General features: G+C 39.8%; 2 protein-coding genes across 7 annotated transcripts in view; one reads left to right on the top strand and one right to left on the bottom strand.

Annotated features, from left to right (window-relative positions):
• Positions 1–1,312: 1,312 nt before the first annotated feature.
• The window catches only part of tmc1 (transmembrane channel-like 1), a 36,554-nt gene continuing 20,017 nt past the window's right edge, over positions 1,313–17,849 (top strand). For 3 of the 4 annotated variants that reach the window (XR_014088874.1, XM_008419121.3, XM_008419117.3), the window contains exon 1: positions 12,087–12,175. The gene's annotated coding sequence lies outside the window, so the exon portion shown is untranslated. Of the gene's footprint in view, positions 1,407–12,086; positions 12,176–17,849 lie in introns of those variants that run through there. The other variant, XM_081610545.1, reaches the window with a different exon arrangement.
• Positions 4,391–12,116, bottom strand: zfand5a (zinc finger, AN1-type domain 5a). 3 transcript variants are annotated; one of them, XM_017306615.2, is made up of 6 exons: positions 11,810–12,116; positions 7,759–7,920; positions 7,395–7,497; positions 7,173–7,261; positions 6,181–6,309; positions 4,391–6,070 (listed from the first exon to the last, which is right to left on the bottom strand). In XM_017306615.2, the coding sequence occupies exons 2-6, from the start codon at positions 7,916–7,918 to the stop codon at positions 5,922–5,924; spliced, it is 630 nt and encodes a 209-aa protein (XP_017162104.1). In that variant the 5' UTR covers positions 7,919–7,920; positions 11,810–12,116; the 3' UTR covers positions 4,391–5,921. The 3 variants fall into 3 exon arrangements, with proteins under 3 accessions (XP_017162104.1, XP_008417345.1, XP_008417346.1); XM_008419123.3 differs by having other exon boundaries at positions 11,884–12,113; XM_008419124.3 differs by having other exon boundaries at positions 7,173–7,258; positions 11,884–12,112.

The raw sequence follows: 17,849 nt of genomic DNA, 5'->3' as shown, positions 1-17,849 counted from the left end.
GGCAGCATCGACAATTACAAAGGTTTTACTACATTGCTCAAGGACAGTTTAACTTCTGCAAGAAGCAGCGATTAAAATGAAAGATGTTCTTTTATTTTGTGCTGCGACATATGTGCACAAGTTTTACCATATAAGTGGATGTTAAAAAGTTGAGAGGAAAAAAGGAAGGCTTCAATGAGTAAATCTTGTGGTGCGCAATCAGAAAAAGGAAGAAGATACAGTGCATGTAGTCAAGACAGATCTATGGACAGTGAAGAGTTTTAGTAAATTAATGGCAAACTTAAATAATTATTATATAAGTTATCTATTGTGGGCTGCACAGTGGGGCAGTTGGTAGAGCTGTTGCCTTGCAGCAAGAAGGTTCTGGGTTCAATTCCCAGCCTGGGGTCTTTCTGTATGGAGTTTGCATGTTCTCCCTGTGCATGCGTGGGTTTTCTCTGGGTACTCCAGTTTCCTCCCACAGTCCAAAAACATGACTGCCAGGTTAATTGGCCTCTCCAAATTGCCCCTAGGTGTGAGTGTGTGTGTGCATGGTTGTGTGTCTCTGTGTTGCCCTGCAACAGACTGGCGACCTGTCCAAGGTGTACCCTGCCTCTCGCCCAAAACGTTGGCTGGAGATGGGCACCAGCACCCCTGAGGGAAAAAGGGTGCAAGAAAATGGATGGATGGATGGTTATCTATTGTCAATTGACACTCTTCACTCTCCATATAAGTAAGGACATACTGGAGCAGCAGTTTGGTATTAAGCTTTGAAAATATAAAAAGCAAGTTTATCCCTCATATATTTTTAGGGTTTCTCTGAATTTTTCTAAAACTGTATTAGTTCTTAGAAAAATGTACATTTTGAAAACTTAACATTTTTGCTGTTTCTCTAAATTATTCTAAAATATATTATGTTTTATGAATAAAACATATAGTGCTATTAACATGAGTTTTATCAGAGGTTTAGATTTGTACTGTTTCTTTGCAGGTGAGCAGGTTTTACAGGTAGGTTTACCCTGTCTTTGGAGTGGAAAATCTCAAATCTGGCAACAGTGGCGAATGGCGCCATTTTTGTTATTAATGAACCTGACGCGCATGCGCCACGCTTAATAGAAATATGACGCAGATTCTACGTGAGCGTTTTAAAAAAAAAAGATACGGCTAGCACCTGGTTGCACAGAGACACAAAACTGTTGGTCTGATATTCATGAACATTGGGACCTGGATTAAAAATGATTTCCCAAGACGCGGAATCCGAGTGGACGTCCAGCCTTATGGCTGAAACTTTTGTGGATCCGATTGAAATCGTCTCCATGTTCATCGAGGCCTAGTTTGGCGTCTTGTACTTGACCTACGAGTAGGCCGCAGCGATGGCAAGTAGGCCGCGGGAGTGCTATGTTTGAAATCGCTGCGTTGGTTATTCGGTAAGTTATTTTTCAGAAAACTTAGAATAAGTTTTTTTGTCTTTTTCCACCTATACGAAGCTGAAGTTGGTTTCGGATTCCAGCTTCCGATTCGGGAAATGGCTAAAGGGCGATTCCACCTAATTATTCACTACCTTCCCCATCTTTGTAGTTTATTCAACTCTAGTAGTTTTTTTAAAACTCTAGTTAAAAAAACTACAGCACCTAGGCACTTCAAACCTGGACTAGATTATTCTCAACTAATAGCAGAATATTCTAATCCATATTTATGATTTGTGAAACTTTTTTCTAATTTCAGTGATTTATAAACAAACAACAGTATTTTAAAGTCTGTCCTTTGAGCTACAGGGAGCCAGTGTAGGGACTTTAAAACTGGTGTTATGTGCTCTATCTTCCTGGTTTTAGTGAGAACGCAAGCAGCAGCGTTCTGGATCAGCTACAGTTGTTTGATTGATTTGTTGGGCAGACCAGTGAAGACGCTGTTGCAGTAATTAATAAGATAAACGCATGGATGAGTTTCTCTAGATCTCACTGAGACATAAGTCCTCTAATCCTGGAGGTGTTCTTCAGGTGATAGAAGGCCGACTTTGTGACTGTCTTAATGTGGTTCTGAAGGTTTAGGTCAGAGTCCATTACTACTCCCAGGTTTCTTGACAATGTTATCCCCAATGTTTAAATATGTGTTCATCCTACTCCCTTTCAAACAGAAAAGGAGTGATAAGCAAATTATTTTGTTGGTTGTGTATGCATGATTTTTTTCTGTTCAACAAATTGCTCGTTTTTAAAGACCCGTTTGAAATAAATCAAATACTTGTTAGTTTGAGTAAGCTAGAAGCACTTACAGAATAGTGCTGCTATGATTGTTTGTGTGCTAGAAGTGAGCTAAGGTGGAATAATTTGTTTGTGCCAGGTTGTAAATATTTATTTTGAAGCAGGTCAAAGAGAATCCAGTGCTGTAACGGCTGTTAATTAATGGAGAAGCTCATTGTTGCTCTCATATCCTATGTCAACAGTCGTCCTTAATAAAGAAACCCGTAAAACAGATTCATTACTTGCAGCTAAGTAGAGCATGTTGGTAGAGGTATTATGAGATGTTGAAGCTGTGTAATAGCGATGTAATATAATTTAATATAAGCATATCCCTTCATTTCAGGTGTACAGTGACCTGCGCAATCCGGTGGACACGTTGTGTCTACGCTGCATTTGATAACAGACTGCCATACAGGGTATTAATGCGCAAAAAATAGTTTGTGATCTGTATTTGTAGATGTCTGTGTTTAATCTAATTTCAATAAAAACCTGTTTCACCTTCATTCTTACAAATGCCTCTGTATTTAAAATATTTTTTTAAAGGTAGGCTATTCTCATAAAAACATTAGTGCAAACATCTACGATAGCTTTTTGTTTTAAACGGATAGGATATTCTGATGAAGGACGTGATATTTTTGTGTTTTTGTGGCGTATATAAATTGTTCCAACGCTATGCTAAGCATAACTCCTAAGCTTCCACTTCAGTCTCGAACATTAACACAGCCTGCTGTAGTTTTCGGGTTGTAAGCATCACGGTAGACGTTTTAGACTCGTAGAACCGACACAGACAGACATAGCTATCCATCCATGCTACTGTAGGAAAATCTGACGAGGTAGCACAGATATTCAGAACACCGGTTCAAACTTCGTCTGGGTCAGACGGGAAATATTAATCCCCGGAACCTGGAAGAATCTGATCCTGCTCCACTTTATCCAGGCTTAGCACTTTACATGCCAGCCCTCACTGTGTATGTGTGTGTGTGAGAGAGAGGGAGAGTGTGTGTGTGTTTTCTCTCAGACTGTTATGGGGGAGATCCAGGACAGTGTGTGTTTGCAGATGGCGTCACAGGAACAGCTGCTCAGACAGCTGAGCTCCACTCATGTGGTGTCCCTATGACAGAACGTCACAAAGATTACATTGTCTACACGCTGAAGAACAAAAGGGGATTTCTATTGAGCTGCATTGTGATGTATGTATGTGATTTGTATGTTGAGCAACTCTCCTGGCACACAAAAATTATACCATATGATGATTATATATTCTTTAACACTATTCCTTTCAAGGTGGATTTAACTAACACATTACATTGTGATTGAAAAGTAAATTTATTTCAGTAATTTAATTGAAAAGGTGATTTCAGGATTATAGTTAACAAGAAAATGAAAGTCGGCAAATGAAACCAACAATAACAAAAATGATATTTAATGCAGAAAGGCTCTGGCCTACTACAATCATGGGGAAGAGAGCTGACTCGGTAGCTGTGCTGAGTCATTTGCAGCCGCTGCATAAAGGGCAAACCTCAAAACGTCATGGCTAATCAAGCCGGCTGTTCACAAAGTGCTGTTTCAGAGCTAGGAAACAGAAAGTTCAGTGGAAGGAAAAAGTGTCAGAAAAGTGGTGGATAACGACCTAGACATGACTTTATAGCAAAGTGGAGAGTGCATGGACATTTTTATATTGAAAATCTTTTTTGAGAGATTTTATGAAATCCTCTAATTTGCTGAAAAACGTAAGATCTGGCTTTCGTTATCCGTCAACCATAACCACCAACAATAATAGAAATACGTTTTGATGAATCTTAAGCTCAACTTTTTGATTTGACTTATTTTTTGTCGGGCAAGAATGAGGGAAGTGAACACATGGGAGAAGAAGAAAAATAAGTAACCATAAATATGAGTAACTGCATATTTGTATTTTTTTGATTTTGTCTAAGTGTCTTAGTAAAGTATTCATCTCTCACAAAGATGCATATTAATAACGTGTATGTTGACAGTTTCCATTTTTTCACCAACCTTAAGCTATTGAGTGAAATTGCAAAAGCATTTTATGCTTACTGCTACTGTGCTACTTTTCTCCTGCGCAACGAAACTCATAAGAGGCTTAGCCCACCGAAACCCCAAAATTAAATTGAAATGGTTGGCTGTACAAACACAAAACAGTAAGTGAGGCTTGGTTATGTCTCTCTGTACAGTTTTATTTACATGATACTATTCTGTTGTAATGCTGGATAGCAAGATTATATGCAATACATAAATATCAACACAGTTTGTTGTTTTTTTTTCACTTTTTTGTACAAATTTGCATATAACTAAGAATCAAAAAAAAAAAAAAACTCAGTTATTTCAATGAAAAGCATCCTCACTGGGGGAAAAGTAACAAGTCACAAACATACATGTGTCAGGCAGCCATGAAAACACACTTTTTTTTGCACAGGGAAGTGCACATGCACACGCAAAAATGCACACACGCGCTCTATAGATCGATAAACGCTTGACAGATGAGAAGTTACATCTAATCTCAGTTTCTATTATTTTTCATTAATCTAGCTCTGGCATGCTCCTGTACTTCTGTAAACATGTGCTGATAAACCGGGTAGCTCCACAGCTAAAAAGGACGGGAGGAAGAGGGAGGGGCGGGGGGGGGGGACACACCCACGTAATAACACACACACTGTGCTCACATGACTGTTGTGTTAGCGCAAAATAAAAAAGGATAAAGTCCACAAATTCACCAAGTCCATGCGCCAACATCAGTACAATGGAAGACAAAAAAAAAAAGACAAAAGTCGGATAATTGTCTCTGGAAATAAAACGCCCCACAAAACCCCTAAGGCGAGTGATATTTCTGAAACACTAAAGCAGATGAAGAGCAACTCATGCATTTATTCCATTCATTTATGCCCCTTGCAACATTTGAAATTCACGCACCAGGCTCATCAGGAACGGGTGCCGGCGTCCGCCCTCTCAGGCCGATCATTAGTGCCCCGGCACCAGGCGATCGATTACAATCAGATCTGGGACCATTTTTCCAAGTCGGGTTTGTTGTTCAGATTTGGTTGAAGAGTGGGGGATCTCTGCGTGTATTATGAAAAACCAGACTATGAAAGTGAACACAGGTGAGCTGATTGGAGGTTCAATCAGGGATTCAGATAGAAGGGAAAAACAACACAGCAGCTCTGAGGTAGGTAAAGCTAGGAGAAATAAGGTAAAAAAGAAAAATGACAAAAAATCCTCCTGTTCAAGAGTGACGCTGAAGTTTTTTTCTTTAGGATTAAAGGACAAGGTGGGCAGATTTCTTTGTCTTTGTAATCTGAATGCTTTGAAAGTTTAGTAAAAATGGCTGTTTGGCACAAAATGACAACCTGGTACTGGTGAGGGGAGCACAGCATATCCTGGACATCGTGCCTGGTCTGCTCTTAATAAAACACATTAAAAAAAAACAAAAAAGGAAAAGGACTCAACGGCGGCAAATTCACACCACAGAAAACGAGATTAAAACAATCTAATGAATTAATGAAAATGAAAAAGTGATCATTCATGCATCTCCCTCAGGTAGGGTCTTTCGATTTTTTTTATTTTTTTTTTTATAATTTTTGCGAATCAAGTCCTTTTGATTTAGCCACTCGCACTCATGTCAAAGGTTTTCACTCATTCTCCAGTCTTTCGCAAGGTGTTTCCTCATTTCCAACACCGTTTCCCCCCCATTTATATTCTCTGGATCTTGTCAGCCACAACCACGGGATTCTCTTTGCGGATCTTGGCGGCAGCCTCGGCCTTGTAATCGTAGGGACAGTTGTGCTTGTCGGAGTATCGATGGATGCCACAGAATAGGTTACCACAGCGACAGTCAAACCCTGTTGGGACAAAAGGGCAAAATTTAGAACCTCATTAAAACAAATGGAACTGGAAAAACTAAGTGGCTTGTGGAAAATAAAGCTAGTCTTGGAATAGTCTGATAACTTACCTGTAAGGCCCACCCTTTTGCGGCACATGAAGCATCGGTTTTTCTTCGGTTTGGGGGTTTCGCCCTTGCCTTCTTCAGTGCTGGGAGAAGCTACAGGAGAAGGACTAGAAGCAGCAGGCTGGCTTACAACTACAGACAAAGAGAAAAGGAAAAAAAAAGATGTATTTATGCCACAGAACAGGGTACAGCAAAGTATTACAACAGCAAAAATATTAAAACAGCAATTACTGTGTATATTTATCCCAAATAATTTCCTTTGCTTCATGCATGAACTGGTTTTTGTTTTAAAAAGTTACTAAAATTTCCAATCATACAATTTTTACAGTTTAAAGTCATTTTAATCTGGCAAAAAAAGATTCAGGAGTGACCTGAATTTAGTGCAAAAACTAACCAGCTGGTGCTTGTTACTCTAAGAAAGAGGGAAATACTGGAGAAAGCTTTTGAACGCAATTCTTCAATTTTGCCAGTGCTCACTCTATATTTTTAATAGCTATAATAAAATAATTAAATGTTATATATAATGTTATTACACGTGTAGCACTATGTTGTTACAGAGCAATAGGAATAATTTTTGCTTTAAAAAAAACTAAATCAAGACAGACAATAATAACTAAAGCTACATTTTCACGCAATTTTACATGAATGTGTCATTCTCCTTCCAGTCCATGTCTGCTTTGTGTGCCTCTCATCTACGCACTGGCATTGTTGGAAAACAGCACTCTACGCTGAGCAGGACTCCAGCAGGCAGGATCTAATCTGACTCTCTCCTCCAGTTTAGAGGTATTTTTAAACAGGCTTATTTTTAGACTTCATCTCCTTCTCAGAAGCTTTAAGTAAAACCAGCTGTTAAATTTAAGCTGTGCTGCAAAGCATCAGAAATAAACCAAGGCCTGCCGTTGGACCTTACCAAGCAGGGTCAAGGTGTCTGAGCTGTCGACGGTCTGTGCATGTGTCTGAAAAACAAAACAGGTTTTATGTGCGACATGTCTCACCAGGCTCTAGGAGTTCTGGCTTCTCCTCTCTGGAGATGCTCATCTCTGTCATCTGTTGGGTTACAGGAAGAGATCCTTGAACAGTCCTGCTGATTTAAACAAAAAAATAAAATAAAAATAAAAAATCGAACGAGAGTCCCGTTAGTCAGGAAGATGTTTATAAAGATTTGAATGCGAGGAGAGCTTATTGATCGAGCCAAGCCATCTGCAGCCATTACTGACCTAGACATGTCTGGTGAGGAGGCAGGGGAGGCGTCAACCTTGGCTAGACTGGCTTCTAGTCTCTGGATGGCTGAGGCCTCTGAGGTAGGACTAGCAGTGGAGCCTTAATGACAAACACAGAAGGAGATTTAAATATATATATATACATAGGGGAAATGTGCACATATTTATACATAAGAGGCAGTAAAATTAATAGAATGAATCAAAAAAACAAAAATCAGCTGCTTTGGGATAGCTATATGCCTGTCCTACTGCAATTATGCATCTTTAGGAAAAAATATGCCTACAGGTACATGGGAAAATAAGAATAATTATTATAATAACTTATTTAACAAAGACTTTCATGTTTTGTGTGATGCCTTACCCATTGGGCTCATGGGGCTCATGCGATCGCTGCTCTGCTGTCGCGTCAGGTGTTCCTTGTAGCATACAGAGCACATGCCATTGGTTCTTGGGTTGCCATAGAAACCACAGCCTGTAGCACAAAGCATGGGGACCGGGCTCTGGTTCGTCTCTTGAGCCATTGCTAACAGAGGAAGAGAAAGAAGCAGAGTGTGAATGATTATCGTTGTTGCGACAGAGAGAGAGCGAGAGAGAGAAGCACGTTTTCTTTAGAAAGAACTGAAAGAAAAAAAAAGTGCTTTTTCTGCTGATCTAGTTTATAGTCTGACTGACAGCAGGTTCAGACCATGAGAAGTCAAAATACACGTCTCTGTTTCGACTTGCCCTTTAGCCCGAATACAGTAATGAGCGCTTCTCCACAGGAAGTTCAGACAACAAACAGCGCTCACTCTGTTCTGCTCATCGCTTTTCCTCAACACGGCTCTCCGATCACAGCGTTCTTTGTTTTGTCTCTTCATTTTGTCCACTCCTTGTCAAAACCTTTTCTGATGAACTGGCCCTTCTTCCTCATAGGCCGCCACAGTGACTCCCTTTCATGGCCTTATCGGGTCATTCATGGTACTTCCCATAATGATAAAAACACAAAGCGAAGCTCTGACTCACAAGCTGTTGCTCCACAGCACAACAAACATTTCTCGTCAGGTGCGATCACTTTCTGTTGGCCAAAAGAGAAGCAACAAAGTAGGTCAGCAGTTTCAGGAGGTGTCCTGTGTTTCAAGGTGTTGGGAAAACTTCCTGTGCCACAGAAAAGCAAGCCTCTGTGTGTGTGTGTGTGTGTGTGTGTTTGTGTCAGCTTGAGCAATTTGGCAGAACATGTAGTGCTGTGACGTTATGGTTTGCCTTTGATGCAGCGCAACGCCACAGGAAGTTGTGTAATAAGACACACTGACTTTTACGCAACACGTCAAAAACACCTCTGACGAACAGACGGGAAGACCCAGATCTGCCCATCCTTATTGAGAGGTTGATTTAGCATATCATCTGAGCCTCATATTTCCCTAGTAAACAACCTTTGGCCTGGCTCTGCTGTGACACGACAGGCACTTTGATTGGCTTAAAAAGCTTGTTTATATTCAGCTCACAGACAAACGGGAGAAAAATCAAGTCAATTTTCAAGAAGAGGCCGGCAGGTGTTTTTTTTTTTTGTTTCTTTTTTAGGATGTCATGTATATGAACGCTTGGGGGCTTCTTATCAGCAAGTGCCACAAAGTACTCTGCTAAACCCCCCCACCCCTCGCACCCTCCTTCCATGCCCCTTTACACCAACAAGCTAGTCCTGTGTCAATAAAGCTCTTCTTGGAAAAGCTTACAAAAGGCCGCTGCCATTCGAGTCACATGTTCAACTGCAAACTCTTGAAAAACACCAGACAGAGAGTGAGTGAGCTAGAATAGAAACTTCTGGAAGATCAAAACCTCCCACATTGATAATAAATATAGATGTTAATAAGTGGTTCAATAACATAATTATCATGTCACCGGAAAACTCTTTTGTAGTTGCATAAAGAGCATTTTAATTCGGTATTGTCGTGCCCACTAATGAGCTTGTCACTCCTCAGTTTGTTTTTCTTTCAAATTTTATTTTCTTGACATTTGCTTAAATATAAAGAACATATTCACAAAGACATTTTTAATCTGGATTTATTGAATATACACTGCTCAAAAAAATAAAGGGAACACTTAAACAACACAATATAACTCCAAGTAAATCAAACTTCTGTGAAATCAAACTGTCCACTTAGGAAGCAACACTGATTGACAATCAATTTCACCTGCTGCTGTGCAAATGGAATAGACAACAGATGGAAATTATTGGCAATTATATTTCATTCATTCAGATCAAGGATGTGTTATTTGAGTGTTCCCTTTATTTTTTTGAGCAGTATATTTTTAATTGAATTATTTTAAGGCATGCCTGGTCTTCCCTAGTTTGGCAACTAAAGCTCAACATGAAATGGTTCATAGTGTTGGCTCATCCGTTACCTTTTGGTTCACGTGCCACACAAACCACAGACCTGTCTACATATACCTATAGTGTTAAGCAATCATGCTGTCTATTATTTGCTTGTTAATAGCATGGTTATGGGATAAGAGTTAGTCATTTTGTGATTACAACAAACTAACAAAACTAACTATTTTCCACAGCTGGGTAATGATAAACATGCTGCATTTCAAGTTATGGCTGAGTGTTATTATTGTGTGTTTTGTAGCAGCACAGCTGCACCGCTCAATGTGACTTTTTGATAATGGGCCATCTTTATTTTTAGTGAATTATTTTTGTTAGACTCTCTCACTGTAGGTGAATACAGATTCAGAGAAGAGATGCCAGTCTTGACTGGCAGGTCAAATGCTGACAAATTAGATTTTTCTTCTCATATTCAACAAATGCATTAAAAACTAACAACTCCCATTGATTTATCTCTATATACAATCAAGCAACACCCTGTGCCTGAATGCAGAGATGAAATAATATCGTAATTCATTTTTTAAAATCTGAAATATAGCCAATTTCTGGAACAGAAAAGCTGCACTAAGTATTTCGGTATATATGTTGTGGTTTTTAATAAATAAATAAAAGGAATTGTCCAAGATTGGAATAAGCATCAAAGAAATTGGCATCATCACAATCACAAAAAAATATCACAAAAGATTAAAACTTTATGCCCATATAAGCCCACCCCTACATGGAAATCTAACATTAGGGAAAAAAAACCTGAGTGGTGATCTAATTATGTTAATTTCTCCATTTGATTCAAAACTACCATCTCTATCAAAGAACACAAAGCCCAAAACTAAAAATTAAAATGACTTACCAGTAAAATTCAGAGCATTTCTAATTTATAGCCAAAAGTTGCGATAAGTTTTTGATCTTCACTTTAGTCACTATCCAAATAAACAAAATGCCTTGTGATAGAAATGTCATGTCTGTATTGCCTGTCAGAAAACTGTCATTTGACCCACCAAAGGCTTTCGATCTGACAAGATTGTGACCTTAATGAAGTGCATTAGAATACCCACCTGACAGGGCAAGGCAGGGAGTTTCCAGCACACACAACCACTCACCACAGTTTCCTTTCACAAAAATGTTACACACATGCAGCAGGAATTTATGAGAGAGCCTGTTTTGTTTTCTATAAGAGACCAGTTTAAACCAACATATATGGGGTTAACTTTAGCAAACAAAGGGAAAGCTCATATTTCAGGCCCTGCTGGAGGGGTTGGAAAGTCCTGAGTCACAGTGAAGGACAGGACAGAAACTGGGGAATATCCTCCATAAAAACTAAATAAAACTGAAAACAACCACCAGAAGTTGATAGAAAAAGCCCTAATGGTGGTATTTCATGAAACATTCAATAGCCAAGCCAGAATGATACGTCCTTCCTTTGTTTCTTCTTTCCTCCTTTGTCTGCAACCTCCTTGCTTCCTGTTTTTAAATCTCACTGTGTCTCGCATTTATCGCCACACTTGCACCTAATACGGATTTCCAAAGTGTCCCCAACAAAGCAACGTTAAAAATCCTCATTATATAATCACCATTAGTCGCTTAGAAGCGACTTTTTTTTAAAGCTCTCACGTCGAGCGAAACCTCGTCTCACCCGACACCTCCAACTACAAGCCGACACTCTTGTTTTATTTAATTACGTTACCGTCGAAGCAAAGGCTGTGGGTTTCATTTGAGAGCAGCCTCTCTCGCTCCACTTGAATATTCGGCTTATAAATTTTCTATTTGTAGACAGGAATTAACAGGCTTTTGGTTCACCCCATCCCCCAGCTCGGGACAGGCTGAAAAACAGAGACTGTAAGCAGCACTACCTCAGCTCCCTCCCTTGTTTTTTTTTTTTAAACACAAAGTCACGTTCGAGGACTTGTGATGTTTCAAGTCAGGTGGAGGAGGACATGGTGGAGGTGGCAAAGACAAAAGGTTGAACACCGCAAAGCACATACCGTGTGACCTTTTAATCCATCAGTAAAGGTCGCCATTATCTCATCAAAAGCACACATCTATAGTATGTTACCTCAATACAAATCGCTTTCTCTGTAACGCCAATCCACTTCAAGAAAAAAAGAAGCAATAATCCAAGATGATCACCTGCTGAAAATCGATGGGTTTCTCGCGAGAGGACAGGAAAAGCGGTTGTCTTTGTCAGAAAAGGTCGAAGTGGAGTATGTGGAGTTCCCTTTTTTTTTTATTTTCCGTTTCCGTAGCAGCGTTTCTGTGTCGTCGTCCTCAGTCAGGCGGATTTAGACGGTTTTAAACGTCCCTTCCTCGGCCTCCTGCCTTATCCTCTTTCCTCTCTCCGTCTCCCGTCCCCTTCTTCTTCTGCTGGATGGATGTTTGTTTCCTTCTTTAGCAAGAGGAGTGGTGGATGATGATGTCACGGGTAAGAACAACGTGTCACCATTGGCTGCCCGGCGGAGCCCCGGAGCGCTCTGAGCAGCTCTGTCTGGCTCTGGTTATTACATGTCTGTTCGTCATCCACCCACAAGGACACGAATCCATTTACTGAGTAATACACCTAAACGGACGAGTGAATGAATAATGACGTGTACTATTACATATTTTTAAAAAGCACAATAAACAGGGAACGCCTTCTTTTTGTGTGTGTGTGTGTGTGTGTGTGTGTGTGTGTGTGTGTGTGTGTGTTATGGTTCTGTTTCTATCACCGTGGCCTGCATGTTCATTTCTACCACAAAGCATCAGCAGCACAAGAGGAGATTTACAACCTTGGAAATTAGATATGATGCTGGTTTGTTATGGTAGAGTTGTGGGTCAGTGACTGCACTGGTGCAGACAGTGCAGTCAGGAGATGTAGCAACAAACAAGTCATGAGGGCGGAATGTGCGAAAAATAAATAGATTTTGATCCACTTTAATTTATCTATTTAGTTTCAAGGCCCTTCAAAAGACGAGCTGGTCAAGTTTATATTAAGTTATCAAGAAATATGTAATCAAATCAGTAAAATTAGTACCAGTAAAATCCAATCATATAGATGGATTCGTATTCAGTAAAATGTACTTTAAGTGCACTTTTTTTTCTATACCGCATTTGCCTTCGTAACTGCCTTGATTCTTCATGAATTGCAGATTCAACAAGTTTTCAGAAACATTTCTCAGAAATTTTGGTTCATATCGTCATGTCACAGTTCCAGTGGATTTGCTGGCTGCACATCCACACCAGATCACCAGATCTAGATGCTTAAAAGAACTGAGTAGCTGCCAATGTTGACTGATTTCATCTTTTAATTGGAGTATCTAATAATGGATCCAGTTAGTGCTGTCCAGTTCCGTAATAATTTCAATAAGATAACATTAAATTTGGTTGATTATATAAGTTGAATGCTATTTATCTTGGAAGTCCAGCTGATTTAATCAAGTCATTAGCATCTTTCACAAAACACTAGAAGCTAGGATTTTAACCCCTTTTCTCTATCTGTGTTTGCTCTCTGTGAGGACCAAGGTGGCATGAGATGGCCCAAGTTAACCTGCCACTGTTACACCTCTGATCTGCTAGACGACGTAATCACAACCCCATATTGGTTATGTAAGGATTTGCCAGCATTGTGACTTGAGGGTGTAGAGATGACAGACAGTCTGTGTGACTAGCTGGCCAGGAAATTCAAGGCAAAAATATATCAAGACCGCAGGGGAGCGGTGCATCAAAGACATCATTCCTTGCCATTAACACACATTGGATGGGCTGTGCTAAGATCTGGTGAGACAGAATAGATCACTGGGCTTTAGCCGAGGGCAGTTTTCCTCAACGGCACTGGCATTTGAGATGCAACTAAATTTTCATGGTTTATATGCCACAAATGTGCTTAATGCTTTAAAAGTGGAGATGTTTGCCACTTGTTTTATGAATAAACCTCTATGTCAATGTTGGTGCGGATTCACCTTTAAGGTGAGTGGTGGGCGGCACCAACGTAGCCTTTAAAGCCAGGTGTGTAGGGTGCGCGCTCACATACAATTGTATTAATTGTATTTCAATAATTTCTCTATATAAAGATGGCTAAACACAGAAACACCAAGCCAGGCCTAGCTTAAATGGAAGGCAAAAACGGAGAATACTCATGGTTGATTGTGGCAACTATTGTAAGAGATTTAGGGTACAGTTGCTTAGAGGTGCAGCTTTTTGGACAAATATTCTGAGATCACTGAAAGACACAAAAACAAATTAAAGAACAATAAAAACATTTCTGAAATAAGCTGCCAGAGCAAAGAGGCTAATCCCATAATGATATGCTCATGTTTCTTTGTACCTTTGGAGAAGTTCAACTTGTTAAAAACAAGTACAAAGTGACTTGTGATCTCAGACAAGTCAAACATTACTCAACTAGACCTCAATCAAACTGGAATGTAATAATAACATAAATATTAACTCCATATCAGAATAACAATTTTAAGTACTTTTATTAAGAATTATGGCTCAGATACATGTTATTTAATTACTTTGTTTACTTTGATTTCTAAAGTACACTGGTTGACGTTTGGGAACTGTTAATCTAAACCTCATTCTGTTATTCAACACCCTCGCTAAACCAGTGTGAGTCGTTCATTGAAATCAGTCGTCAAACTGAGTGTAAAAAGTCTGTAGCAAGATACAAAATAACCCAGATTGCTATATTACAAAATGCTGAAGGGATGAAATAAACGACACACAAATGAAACCCAACAATACTCGAACCCAGTTATCACCATAAAGCATTAGTCCTTAAACTGCTTATACGGGATCTAATCAATGTGAGTACAGGCCAAACTCTTCAGTGTGAAAACATTGCTTTGGTCTGTTGCATAAGCTCACACAGAAAGACAAGCAATGCTCGACTAGACCCACTTGTGTGGATGTTGGCAGTGTAAACAAGTATTGTGGAAGGTAACAAGATAAGTCCTGAGTAGAACTAAGAGAGCAGATCTGTTTAAACTGGTTGTGCAATAGCACTGTGTTCGTAAACAGGGGTGTAGCCCCTGGCTAAGGGCACAATGGAAAAGTTGTCAGTAATGTTTTGGGAGTTTTTGAAATGTGTTATGAATCCCTATATAAATATTTGAAACGAGTGTATACAGTCACGTGAAAAGATTAGGATGCCTTATGAATGTCTTTGTGTGTTTTAACGTTTTTCAATAAATGAATGTACAATCTACCCTGTTATGGACTAGTGATGTGTCCAGGCAGTAGCCCGCCTCCCGGCCACTGACTGCTGGAGACGCCCAACTCTGTTAAAATCTCATACCTTTTGTGTGGTGTGCAACTGAACCTTGAAGTAATTCCATGAACAGAATGGTAAAATTGAAAGACCAGAGCCCTTCAGAAAGATGACTATTCAATCCTTGTGAACCACCTAAGGGATTTAAGCTTCAACATGCTCAGTTCTGGCCATGGAAGTCATTTTACACTGAAAGCCGGCTGTAAGATGCTAAAAGAAGTCAAAGTGTCATTATGAGACTGACAGCAAGGTCTCATCATGGTTGATGTGAAAGTGTGTACCTCTAAAATCAAACATTTCTTATTTATAAGTTTAATTTGCATTGAAGGTCAAAGGTGGAAAACTTTCCTCTTCAAGAAACGTTTAAAGGCTTGATTCAAGTTGATCAGAGAGAATAGAAACAAAGACCAGGATTTGGACAGACGACTTTCTGATGCAATTATTTACTAGTGGAACAGAGAACATGTTTGGCGTAAACCAGTTATTACATCTCAGGAGAACTACCTTACACCAACTATGAAGCACAGGCCTGGAAGTCTCTTTGTTTGGAAATCCTTTGCTGCTGCAGGACCGGACCAGCTCACCATCAGAAAATCCACAATCAATTTTACTGTTTGCCAGATGTTGATTAATGAAATTCTGAAATTAGAGCTGAAGCAGAACTGGACTCTTCAACATGAGAATGTCCCAAAACCTATCAGTGAATACAAGGATTAGCGAATTAAAAACAATGTAAAATCCTGGACTGAGACAAACACCAGATCTTGAGATCATTTAGATATTTTGGGATAACTTGTAAAAAAAAAAAAAAAAAGTATATAGTTACACCACAAAGTTGGGGTTCTCACATTACTACTAGATTGTTCATCACGACACAAGTTTCAAGGGTTGTTTTTTTTGTTTTTGTTTTTGTAAAGTGAAGATTCACCCTGATGTCTGTTTTTAACATCTTCTGGCACAAGAACATGTTATCTACTGTGCTGTTGTGAAATATAAAAACGTGTACTTACCAATTACGTATAATGTGTTATTGGCGCTGTATCATTTGCCCTAAGGTTTAACGAGTCCAAACACATCCCCCCCCCCCAAACTTTTTGTGTATTACGTCAGACACCACATGTCTCTAAGCACTACAAGCAGTGCTGTGGAGGGAGCAAACACTCGTGGTGTTGGTGTTCTGAGGGCACATACTGTTAGCTATTAGTGGTTGAATTCTTGGAAGCAGTGAAGGGCAGAAGAGTCGCGCAGACACGGCACGGTTTGCCCAGTCAGCTTCAAGCAGAAACTGGAAGTGGAGCGAAGTGAAAGTAAAAATAGCTTCTGGCTGTGGGTATTTACCTAACATTTTCAGGGGGACCCAGACTTCTCTCCCACAGAAGAAAAACAACCATACAGACAATGTTTGCTTACACAGACAGTTGTAGTTTTATTGAATGAACACATACACAAGAGGAGACTTGTTCATTTACAACTAGGGACACGGGTTTGGCCTTTTCTGGTTCTCAGACAAGAAGAAAGTTGTTGCTAAAAAAGCATAGGAAATCCTACTTAAATGTTTTTGATAATGCAACATTGTACAGTGATCATGTGCAAGAATGTGCTCTGGTAAAATGTGATCGAAACTGAACTGTTGAACTTACAAACTAATGCTGCAAGTCACCCAAACACACCACCCCCAATGTGAAACACTTTGGTGGCAGACAACTGCACAAACCACATTTCATGATGTTGTCGAGAGGCTTTTTCTGGAGGGATACAAAAGATGGGAAAATGGGTGACACTAAATTCAGGTTTATCCTGGATAGTATTTTCAAAGAGGCTGGGAACCCCCCCCCCCCACACACACACACACACAAAATTGGCTTGTAGGTATACCTATCAGCAGAATAAAACCAATAAAAATACTGCCAGAGCTCTGATGGGATGATTTTGATTGAAAAATATTTTTTTTTTGTTATTAGAATGGCCTAGTCAAAGTGTGGACTTAAAACTAGTCTTTGATCTTCACCTGCGCTATCAATACAATATGACTGAGCTTGAGTCAAGTAGCCTTTCTTGTATTAATAATCCTGAATAATTTATGTTCACAAATATACTTTTTTGTTTATTATACCACATTATGTTGATGTGTTTTGTTTGCTTTTCCAGTGAAATGTTCCCAATTTTTCATATTTGCTTACAATCGTGAAACAAATAATCAGTGAGAAGTGAAACACTGATTAGAAAGCCAAAACTCACTGTAAAGATGTAAAAGCAACAACTGCACTGTGCTTACCACCAGTCAAACCAGTTGATTTCCAAAAAGCAGTATAAGTGGTTTTAGCTTAAAAGCTTTTTTTTGCATGTGCATAAGTGAAACTCATTCAGCGAGGGGCTGGAAGGGGGCAAGGAAAGGGAACCTTGTGTGTGTATTACACTGAGCTCTTTGTGTCAGAGTGTTGTGTTAACAGAGGAGAAAAGAAGGAGCATGTGTGTGGTTAGTATGTGAAGGTTCATGGGTTTCACTGGGAGGAAGAGGGTGGGTGTGGAGTGTGCAGCCGAGGAGAGACTGGGAGGTGTTCAGCGTCGGGTATCGTCACCCATCCCCCTCGTGTCGTAGCTCGGCCTCTGGATCGCCGCCTGTTTGTAGGATGTAGGTGTTCATCCGTTTCTCTTCCCCGACCATGACGGATGCACGTGAGAGACTGAAAGTGACAATGTTGCCATGACGACAGATTGTACGATTTACAGCCATCTTTCTGTGTGGGCGTGTGTTATGTCTGCATGCGTGTGTGTGTGTGTGTGTAAGAGGCTCTGAGGATTACTTATGTGAATCTGGAGCAGCCTGTTTGTAGTTACTAGGCAGATATTG

The sequence above is a fragment of the Poecilia reticulata genome, chromosome 9 (genome assembly GCF_904066995.2).
Source record: "Poecilia reticulata chromosome 9, P_reticulata-male-v2, whole genome shotgun sequence".
Taxonomy (NCBI): domain Eukaryota; kingdom Metazoa; phylum Chordata; class Actinopteri; order Cyprinodontiformes; family Poeciliidae; genus Poecilia; species Poecilia reticulata.
Note: the sequence above shows the minus strand (reverse complement) of the source record. Positions and strands in the feature narration are given on the sequence as shown.

Coding starts and splice junctions, on each gene's coding strand:
- zfand5a (XM_017306615.2), bottom strand. CDS start 7,918: ATGGCTCAAGAGACGAACCAGAGCCCGGTCCCCATGCTTTGTGCTACA. Junction 7,262..7,394: donor TCCTCACCAGACATGTCTAG/GTCAGTAATGGC, acceptor TGTTTAAATCAG/CAGGACTGTTCAAGGATCTC. Junction 6,310..7,172: donor GCCAGAACTCCTAGAGCCTG/GTGAGACATGTC, acceptor CTTTGTCTGTAG/TTGTAAGCCAGCCTGCTGCT.